Genomic DNA, 11,270 nt, shown 5'->3' with positions numbered 1-11,270 from the left:
TTTTGTTGTTTTATAATATATATTTTAGTGTATTAGATCTGGATCCACGTACGTGTAGAAATATTTTTATAGAAATTGTTATATAGATTTTAAAAATATAAAATATTTTGTTGTATTAGTGAACTTCGTAATAATATAAATATTATAAAGTTAGAGTAATGAACAAAAAATTCAGTTGTGTGCATAATTATATTTTAAGATCTAGACTAACTTAGTTGCAAAAGTTAAATAGTGTTATATTTTTATTTTCTTAACTAATCAAAACAGTTCTAACAGTTTGATTACATATGTTAAATAGGATATGAATTCGGTTTTAGTTTGAGTTATTTAATGTATATTAGCAAGGCATAACTATTTTGGAACAGAAACATATCCTGTCCGGTATCTGTCATAAATTCTTTGTCCCATAACCTGTCACGTACACGTAAAATAAAAATATTACGGTCCCATATCTGTCATAAATAGAGTATGTGTAACTGAAAACGTATGTACATGGTTATGTGTAAACAAATTTATTTTATATAGTGTTCATAACCCGAACTCATACCAGCTGGGTATTTAGTTTGATTTTTAATATATGTTCCCCTTCCATCTCGTCTCGTAATTTCTATTTCCATTTTATTCCATTAAAATTATGTTCCAAAGTCTTGCTTGCTTACCTTTAAATATCATACAATATTACAATATATACTGTGAGTTTTGCGGATTAATATGTATGCTGTTAAAGTTATAAATATATTTTAACAAATTTATTAATGTTTCTAGCTAAATTTTGCATATTTTTCTTTTTATTGTTTAATCATAATTAATTCGATTTTTTAGACTAAAACTAAAATTTGAGACATATCTATAAAAGTGATATGCTATTGCTGCATAATTTGTTTTCAATGCAAAAAATATAATTAGTTCACATTATTTCAAAAACTGTGTGCAATATATTATGGATTGGTTTAAGGAAGATCCGGTTGAGAAAGAAAAAAAAGAAACACAAAATATTTCGAAATTAATATGTACAATCTATTGTTTAGAATCTTTAGATATTTCCGAAACTTGCTCTAAATGAATGCCCAATATCGTTTTTTTTTTAAATTGTGAAATAAAATTTTGTTTTATATTTCAAAATTTGTGAAAATATTATAACAAAACTGAGTCTTAAATATTTTAATTTAATTTTTTTACGAAATTTCAAATTCAATCTTAAAATCCTCCATTAATAAAAAAATTTTAAACTATAGTGTTTTTAATTTTGAATTAAAATGGTATTATTTTTTATTTTTTTGATATAGAATAGTTTATTAGGATTGGTTTAGATAAAATTATAGTTGGATATCAAATCTTAGTTTTTCAATTCTCATTGGTTAACAACTTTTTAGAATTTTTTTTTAAATTTTCGTCCACAATTAATAAGAGAGAGAAAGTGAGTTTAATTTTTTGGAAACTAAACCAAATTTTTTTAAATTTTTTTATTATTTTTTATTTAAATATATTATTTTGTGATTACTATTGTTTTTTTTTTTGGTAAGATTGTGATTACTATTGTTGTTATTGATTCCTTTACTTCTAATTTGATATCTGAAAACTCCAAATCTTTCAAGCAAAGTTGTTACTTCATGGATTCCAAGATCAAAAACTAAAGTGAAACCTCTATACCATTGTGTAGGAGGACATTCACCGGTTACAAACCAGAAATTCCACCGGCAAACGCCGGACATAAACCTGCCAAATGGGAGGACATAACTATTCTTTCAAATCGACATGGAATAGAAGCCAACGGATACAACGCTTGTCAAAGTCGGATCCGAAACTCCCAAGAAAATCTAGGTGTAATTGTTAACATTCAAAAATATGAGTGTAAACAACTTGCTCTACCTAAAATTAATGATTTGGATGTTATAAATTTTATAGTTTTGGATTTAAAATTTTATATTTAGAAAAAACTCATTTGACAATAAATAAAAAAATCTTATAAATGAATTCACTATTCAATTGATATACATTTTCAAATTTATGATTAATGACCTCTGCTATCGTATTTTAACACTCTCTAAGACTAATAAAATAAAATGGATACATATTCAAAAATTGAAAACTTACAAGATAAATTATCTATTTTTATGAAGAAGTTATAAATGATACTACAATATGATAGTTTAAAACACAATATAAATATTTTTTATACAATAAAAGTTAGAGCTAACGAAAATTCATTTTATATTAGAAAAACCCATATATTATCTATTATCTTATATATGTAAATATGTGTATATATATATACATATGTAAATTTCTATGATTATTAAATTATGATATTATTGGAACCATATAATTACATAAGAATTATAAAAACAAAAAAAGAAGGGCCATTGACAAAAATAGCACAAAAAAGTTCATTTTCCAAAATTAGCACCACATTTCTAAAATTCCAAAAATAGCATTCTAAACTTAACTAAATCGAAAATGAGAGAAAACACTAATTTAATATTAAATTAAATAAAAGAAAATTAAATAGTAGAAATATATACCCTAAATTAGAAATAGGAAACCCAAATATAATACCACAAACTAATATAAAATGAATCAAAATCTCTTTTAAATGGTAGAAATATATATCCTACATTAGAAATAAGGAACCCAAACATAATAACACAAATTCAATATTAAAATGAATCAATATCTCTTTTAAATGGTAGAAATATATATCCTACATTAGAAATAAGGAACCCAAACATAATAACACAAATTCAATATTAAAATAAATCAATATCTCTTTTAAATGGTGGAAATATATATCCTAAATTATAAATAGAGAATCCAAATATAATATTTAGAATTTATTTTGGTTGAATAGTTTTAATATGAAAATTATGGTATTATTGAAAAAAATAAACTAGTGATAATACTATTGAAACAAAAACTTAATAGTGAGTCAACTAATGCTATTTTTGGAAGTTTATTGAATGTGTGTTATATTTGTCCATAAAACTTGTTTTAGTGCTATTTTAGAGAATTTCTCAAAAAAAAAGATTATTGTGAATGTCGGATTTACACACTCAAGTATTTATATTATTCGTAGGCTAAAGCTCTCAAGATCAAAATACAAGACAAATTGCATATAGTAAATAGCATGAAAATGTAAGCAAAATGTAGAGATAGAATAATATAGGATTAGCTTTGCAGCAAGAATTCGATGTGTAAGAAAAGAAATCTACTATACATTTTTGCAGCAGTTTTTGGGGTACCCAAATCGGGTCAAATTTGTTTAATTTTGACCCGGAAATCTTCAATCGGATCTTTTCTTAAATTTTGGCAAAATTAAAAAACGAAAATAATTAATAAAATCTAAAATATATATACTTTCTCAACTAATTACTATATTTAAACGCTTTATTTATGGTATATTCTCCATAATTTTTATAGATAAAAAAATCAAATATGATGATTTAATGCTAATATAACAAATTTGCACTAATTTCCTAAAACCTCTCTACCTAATTTAAACATAAATATATGATTCTTATTTCACTTTTATTTGATCTTATATTTATATTATTTTAAATTATTATAAAATATATAAATAGTTAGTAAATTTTAGTTTTTTTTTTCTGCATATGTTACAATTCAAATTTTTTAAAACGGACATATATTACTCAATCGATGAATAAAAATATGTGTGTAATCTATATTAACATTTTTAAGAACAAATTGAGCATTTAATCATGTCGTTATTTTATTCAGACCCGAAATTGAGTCATTCGGATCTTTCTTTAATTTTTACAATTATCTAAAATGGGACAGTATATCACGGGTGAAATCCTAATTAGTATTTTAAGATACAATTATAAATTGTTTTTACGGGTTGGTCCAAAAACACACACTAATTAAAAAATATACATGGAAACTATTTGAAAGCAACTTTCAAATTAACTCGAATTATATTACATTTAAATAAAAGTGTTATTAAAAAAATTATAAAATGATGTTTAATTTCATTTTAGATTATATGGTTGGACGGGTTTGGGTCAATATTAATACGAGACAATATACCACAGGTGAAATCCTATAAATAACAAATCAAAATACAATTATACAATCTTAAACACTAAACAAAACAAATACAACTTAAAATTTTTTATTTTAGATACAACGCATGTGATCCGCGGTATACAACAAAAAATATTATACACAATAAATTCATCAATTTATAAAAACAAAAAAATCAAATAATTAACCCGCGGTGTACCGCGGGTTATATCCTAGTAGTATACAGTATAATTATTGGAAAAAAACAATGTTTATGTCTAAAATTGTGGAGAAAAAAGTAGAAGATGGAGTCTCCTTTCTTGGAGTCTTCACTTTCATCCAAGGATGTCTTTATTTGGCTATTAATTTCAGAATGAACTTACAAAATAACTCTCATAATCAATTCATAAACTTGAATGACAAATTTAATCCTATGACCATAATAATTAATTCATAAATTGAATCACACTAATGTCAAGATTTGACCACCTCCTTTGTGCAATATGGGCCTCTTTGTTTTGTAAGTTGTTGGCTCGCCTTCTCTAAAAATGATCCAGGGTGCGGGATCCAATAACAACAATTATCTTATTATTTTATCGAAATTTGTTAATTTTAACACTACCCGATTCATGACCAGAGAATTTACGAGTAAATTTATAAAGGTTTCACTCTATAGACAACAATTCAGACCTCAATTTTTTTTTTGAGGAAGTATGAAAAACTACGAAAATGCCACATAAACAAAATTAATTTACATACAATATCTATTCTTTGTTTAGTATGGGGAAAATGATAGATAGCTACACCAACTATAGGCCACAACTTAGTTATACATCTCAATTTTTATTGATGTATAGTAAACTACAACAATTAAATGTATTGCATATCCACATATACCAACTAACATACGACATGTTGTCAGTATCCATAATTCGGTACATTGTTCATTAAAATCCGATAAAAAAACCATTTAATTTTCAAAAGTATCTAATTTTAATTTTTTAGATAAAAAACTATAAATAACATTAAAAATTAGGAGAACTAAATAATACATCGGGTTTATAGTTTCTATCATCGTCGAACTTGCACGGTTTATTTTTCCACAGACAATGGCAATTATTGAACATGGATTTTAACAAAGTATGAGATAGTCAAAATCAATTAGGGGATTCAAACAATTTCCTATAATAAAGTTTAAGCTCGTAGATTATAAAGAAAAGTTAAGTCATCCAGACAGAACAGACGAAATGTGCTTTTATTTAGTTTATAGGCGTGCCTCGTAAAAAACTACATACGTAGCCAATCATAGTTTAAATTATATTGGTATGTGAGCTCGGTCGACTATCTCAATAAAACAGAATATATACGAACTAATAAATTAAAAGTCGGAGAGTTTGTAGCAATCAATCTCTTAGGTTTCGTCTGTGAGTTTTTCTATCTGGTTTCAATAAATTGTTCTTCTACTTATATGCATGCTAAGTATGTTTACTTTGATTGTTTTTTTTTTCCCTCTTTTGTCCGTAGTCGACAACTTTCCTTTTTTCTTGTAGTTTAGTTGATGATTTTCCCTTTTTCTTGTATGTCGGTGACTATATTATGGGTCGAGTTTCATGGGCTTTCTCAGCTGTTAAATAAGTTTAATATTGATTCGAATCGAGTTTCAGTGAGGTTGTGCATCCCATCTCCAATAAAAAGAGACGGCGAAGGTGGTTTCTAATATTTAAGTCTCTCGAAATCATTTCTTTGTTTAGCCACAAACTTTTTTGTTTTGTTCAATTCATTTCTTTGTATTTATTTTGATCTGGTCAATTATGAACTTGAATATTCATAATTAGCATTAAAACAAAAAAAAAGGAATTTTTGTAAGAATTTCTAAAAATAAACGACTAATTTTGTTGTTCAATTGGTTTTAGCCTTTCTTTTTATCCTCATTTTTGTGTGGATATAGATTAAATTTAGGGAGTTCGCTTATATTTATTTTGAATGTTGACAACAAAAGGGAAAACAGAATTGTTACAACAATTATGAAGTATGTTACTTTGTTCACGGTTTCTTATATATTCGTATCAATATTCGTTTTCACTCACATTCAAGGTAATATATAAATAATGATTTCTTTTATTTTGGATTGGTTTCTTATAAATTTTAAATGTATTGATTATAGTACTAATCATAAAAATGGTTTGGTTATAAAAAGGAAAAGAAGGAGAAAATAAAAACTGTGAAAGGCTTAATTAACAATAATTTTTTTGTGTTACCATTTGTTTGTGTACAAAATTTTGATCTAAAATTTTTTTTCTATGGTTGATATAAAGTATTAGATGTGGAAGCTCGCAAGATCTGTAGAATCGCGAAGGAGTACACTGGCAACCATTGCCGCGATGGAAACGATTGCCTTTCAAAATCAACCATTCATTATAAAGCTCCCAATCTACCTAAACCATTTGAATGCGCTTGCCATAATTATAGGGATGATACGCCAAGTCTTAATAATGATACGCCAAGTCTTAATAATGATACGCCAAGTCCTAATAAAACGTATATATTTCATCATTGCATCTGTTCCTTTTATTGCTAAGTCTTAATAAACAAAATAGTAACTATATTTAAGAGTTTGTGGTATTGACACTTTAGACAAAAAAATTAAAACCGTATATGACACTCTATTGCTTATTTTGTAATATTTGACCGTTTTGTATTTATGTAAATCAATAAAATTGTTTTTCACATAATTACATTTTAAAAGTAGCTAAGCTCATGTCTTAGTCATTTTTATTGTGCTCAACTGTGTCTTCTTCCCCTTTGGAAAAAACATCGACTTTATCTTATTTTTGAAGAATGTATGTAGTGATAATAATCACTAAACTATTAAAATAAAACGAAAAAACTAATAGTATATAGTAGTAGTTTAGGAGTGTCAAAATGGGTGAAGATTCATGGATCATCTAAACTCAACTCAACCCATAAATTTTAATGAGTTGATAATTTTTACTCAAATGAGTTGATGGATCAAATTAAATGAGTTATTGGATTAAATGGGTGGATGGATGAAATGAGTTAGGTTGTAATGAGTCAATGGATTCAATAGTTTACTCATTTTACCTATCATTTTTTGTTAAATTGAATCAAACCAACTCAAATCTTTAAACCGATATCAATTTGAGTCTAAACAAAACTAAAACAAAAAAAACCATAATTATTATCTAGGGTTGAATATAACCATGATGCTATCATCATCATAAATCCATCATTTTTCCGCCAAAAATGTGAATTTTTTTATTTTTCCCGCCAAAAATGTGAATACACCATTTTTCCGCCAAAGACGTAAATCTGCAATTTTTCCACCAAAGACGTAAATCCATAATTTTTCCGCAAAAAATATTTACAGTTTTTGACCAAAAACGTAAATTTCCACCACAAAACATATTATTATTATTATTATTATTATTATTATTATTATTATTATTATTATTATTATTATTATTTTATATTAATTATTAATTAATTTATTACATTAATGGATCAATTTTTTAAACTATTTAACCCATCAAACTAAGGAAAAATTTCCTAAAAACCTCCGATCTATTTTAACGGCGTTTACGATTTCATCAAGGGCTGTTAACGGCGTTACGACGCTGGAAAAAAAACGAAGAAAAAAAATATGTCAGGTTTTTAAATTCAACTCAAAATAAGTTGGGTTTTATTCTGGCAACGAAAAAAGTTTGGGAAGGTTTCTGGCAAATTTTAAATAATTAAAATTTTTGTAGGGAATTTTCCCATCAAACTTAATGAGTTCATGAATTCACGTCAACTCATGAACTCATTTAATTCTATATACATTGGGTAATGAGTTAAGTTGGATTGAGTTTACTATTTTGACACTCCTATATATTAGGATCCCTAAATGTATCTGATATGGGCATTGCCATTTAGACAATTAATTTGTATCTTTTTGTCGACCGCTGATATAAATGTGGGCCAAAATGTCGATAAACTATACTACAATTCATAGACTAAATATTGATTTACGTCAACATGATCCTTTATCTTTCTTGCAATACTTTGGAATTTTTTTTTTCTTTTTCTAATAAGACTGTTATAGGCCTATAGTTAAAACATCTTATATTTCGAAAGAGGAAAAGTATAATTTGAAACATATGGGATCTATAGGCTCATACATTTGTATCATTGTTTCCAGGGGCGGACCCAGATTTTTTTTTAACCCAGGTCATAATAAGAAAGAAAGGTAAAAAATATAACAAAAGATGTCCAATTGGGAATCGAACTAGTGTTTGGGGGGGTCATTTAATGACAGATTTGCCAACTCAGCTGCAGTTTCTTTATGGAATCTTTTACCGAAAAATATTTATATGATTATTTTACCAGGTCAGTTGACCTTCCTCTCTTCTTAGTAGGTCCGCCCCTGATTGTTTCTAGAGAGACATACCCTTGAGGATTTATGATTGTGCGATGAGAGGCCACGATAATCTCTAATGCATCTCGCCATTTCGATGACCGCTAGTTGGGGTTCGATCTCTACATATGGTCGGCTTTCTGACATGTTTTTTTTTTCTAATCAAAATTTTTGAAAAATGAAACACATAGTATATTACGGGTCTTGGTGAAAAAGAGAGTCACTTTTTATGTTAATTTTTCTGCGTGAGAGCATGTGCAGTGGGAGGTTCTCTCAAAGTCTCTCAAAATATATTATTATAATATACATAAATTAGTTTAATTGTATAATTAAATTTTAAATAATAATTTTTTTAAAAACCAATTACATGTTGTCATGTGTGACATGAGTCTCTCAAGAGGTTCTCAAAAGTTTTCATATGAGAACTCATGCTCATGTCTCTCTCTTACTTTTTATTATTTTCATTTTTTATATTCTTGAGAACACTTATGAGAATCTCCCACTGCACATGCTCTGAGTGTCTGCATAAAAGTGCATTTTTAAATACTTTTGCAATTCAATATTATTGCACTATGATTAGTACTGCTAAGACGTAGCCACCGGACACTCTGCGACTGCGGCATAAGCAATTAACGTTTCAACTTTGAAGAAAAAATTATATAGGATGACAGATGACTTATTTTATTGCATAAAGTTGGACAATATATATACTCATGTCAAAACGCTAATGAGTCAATACTAAAATCTAATGATCAAATAAGTAAATAGATTTTCATTTCAAATCCACACCAAAAAAAAAAAAAAAAATGAAATTGGTTTCTTGGATTGCACTAAAACCAAAAGTAATATTGATCATTGCCATAATATCATCACAAAACATAATAGTCTCTACTTCAAATTTGTATTATTATCACTTCAGGGAAGTGACACTCGCTTAAAACAACAGCAAAAAATATCTAATTTTCGAAAGAAAGAAGAAAAAGAACAAATACAAAATAATAACCACAAAAATCGAGTTATATAATTTCATCCGAATCTTTTTAGAAATTTTTTTTTTTTGAGCTAAAGCTTGTTTTCATTCCATTAAGGTAGAACCCAAGTACAAAGATTAAAGGAATCTGAGATCCCAAAGTTTAAATTACAAAAGATAGGGCATTTCCCCAAAGCCAACATAAAGTAGGTAAAAAGATAGATAAGGTTAATCGATAATAACTTCTTGAGAGCTTTGAGCCAAAAGCTTTGAAGCTTTTTGGTACATGTGAGATCAAAAATAATCGACGAGTCTTCCAAGAGCGAGTCAACGGAGGACAAAGTAGCCACTGTCAAGAGACGAAGTAGCGTTGGTGAATGGGCCAAAGTCGAGGTTCTCGCCGGCACGAGAAGAACTACACGAGGTAGTGCTTTGACAAGGTTTCGAGCAAGGATGAAGGTGCTATGATGTTTGAGGTTGTTTGCTAAAGTTGTAACGGAGTGAGAGTTGAGCTTAAACAAACCGTAGCATGTGGGACTGGTGTGGAGAGCGTGTTGCTTGAAATTGTCATAAAAGCATGAAGGAGAGTGATCAATGGACAAGTTCAAGAACCTAAAGGAAGCTTTAACAACCAAGAATCGCAATAGATAGGTCCAAGACCGTAACAGAACAGGTGGGTCCTCTCTCACATGAAGTCCTTGGCGGCCATGGAGATTAAGGAATTCCACACAAAGTTTGTAGTCGGTTTGCCACAAGAAGTAAAAAAATCCAGAACTGAGTATCAAGCTTTTAAATGGATGAAAGTCTTCCCTAAAGTAGCTAATCTGCACATAAATGGTTTCGGAAAATAGGGGGAGTGGATAAATGGGCCTGAAGAAGCTTCGGTAATCACCGCTCCTTGGATGCGGGATCATAATGCCGTTCTTCTTCAAACAATTCAATACATGAGAAGTAATCCTAGATGATTCTAAAGGCAAGGTTCTCAAATAACTTGGAGTTGGGCACATAAAACCTTTCTTAGTGAAATATAAATTCTCATGGTCAACAATCCTAGGTGAAGCTAGAGGCAGGGAATTCTTGTACAACCATAGCAATAAAGGTGCGTTACGTTCCAAATGACGTCCTTGATCAAAGGATTCCGTAAAACGACATCTAAATTGACTAAGGGTGGACAAAGAAAAGATTACAAACCTGGGCTTTAGTAAAACACAGCTTGGGTCACCATTGAACGGATTGGACTTCAGAAAGCTTAACGGGCCGAATATGAATAGGCCCACAAGTTGGAAACCTAGTTTCCTTTTGGCTGGTGGGAAATGGCTTGACGAGCGGCGGCCGTCGTCTAGAGATGGAGGAGAATTTATCGGTGAAGCAAGCATCTTCGGTGGAGGTAGTTTCTTTGTTTGATGGTTCAGCCCGAGAATCGAGGCATAGAAGGAGAACCAGAGGTTAATCGAAGCCTCAGATCTAGAGTTTGGTGGTTCTATCAAAGGTGATTTGGGCAAAGCTGATGCATGAAGAGGGTGAAGGATGGAGATCGCCGGACACCACCTTCCTCCTTTATTGTTGATTGTTGAAGTTCTCATCAAGAGCCTTGGATTAGGTAGGGTTCGAAAGGGATTCAAAAGGGGAAATAAAAACACTGACAAAACAAAAAATCCAAGAAAATCAAAAGGATGAAGAGTCGAGTTAGCAAAATAAAGCTCCCGACGCCAGTGAGTCGGAGCTCCACCGGCGCCGGAGGTCGTCGTCAGGATGAGGGCTTCGGTAATAGTGCCTGGGAGCTTTCACGGGTTTTTTTTTTTTTTTGTTAAGTTGAGTCCAGATTTTAATTTCTTTATCTTTTTAGAAATTTTGATTCGTAAACAT

General features: G+C 29.3%; 1 protein-coding gene and 1 long non-coding RNA gene across 2 annotated transcripts; one reads left to right on the top strand and one right to left on the bottom strand.

The window, feature by feature from the left end:
- Positions 1–6,003: 6,003 nt before the first annotated feature.
- On the top strand, positions 6,004–6,623 carry LOC9312126. The gene is made up of 2 exons (XR_002331636.1): positions 6,004–6,114; positions 6,336–6,623. It is a non-coding gene; the product is annotated as an uncharacterized LOC9312126 (long non-coding RNA).
- Positions 6,624–9,491: 2,868 nt separating this feature from the next.
- On the bottom strand, positions 9,492–11,226 carry LOC9312124. Its single transcript, XM_021025973.1, has one exon. The coding sequence runs from the start codon at positions 10,985–10,987 to the stop codon at positions 9,518–9,520; it is 1,470 nt and encodes a 489-aa protein (XP_020881632.1). The 5' UTR covers positions 10,988–11,226; the 3' UTR covers positions 9,492–9,517.
- Positions 11,227–11,270: the final 44 nt, after the last annotated feature.

Source organism: Arabidopsis lyrata (assembly GCF_000004255.2).
Source record: "Arabidopsis lyrata subsp. lyrata unplaced genomic scaffold ARALYscaffold_5, whole genome shotgun sequence".
Classification (NCBI taxonomy): Eukaryota; Viridiplantae; Streptophyta; class Magnoliopsida; order Brassicales; family Brassicaceae; genus Arabidopsis; species Arabidopsis lyrata.
The sequence above is the reverse complement of the archived record's forward strand: the minus strand, read 5'-3'. Positions and strand labels throughout refer to the sequence as shown.

What these genes read in the sequence shown, in the direction of transcription:
- LOC9312124 (XM_021025973.1), bottom strand. Translation starts at nt 10,987, where the DNA reads ATGAGAACTTCAACAATCAACAATAAAGGAGGAAGGTGGTGTCCGGCG.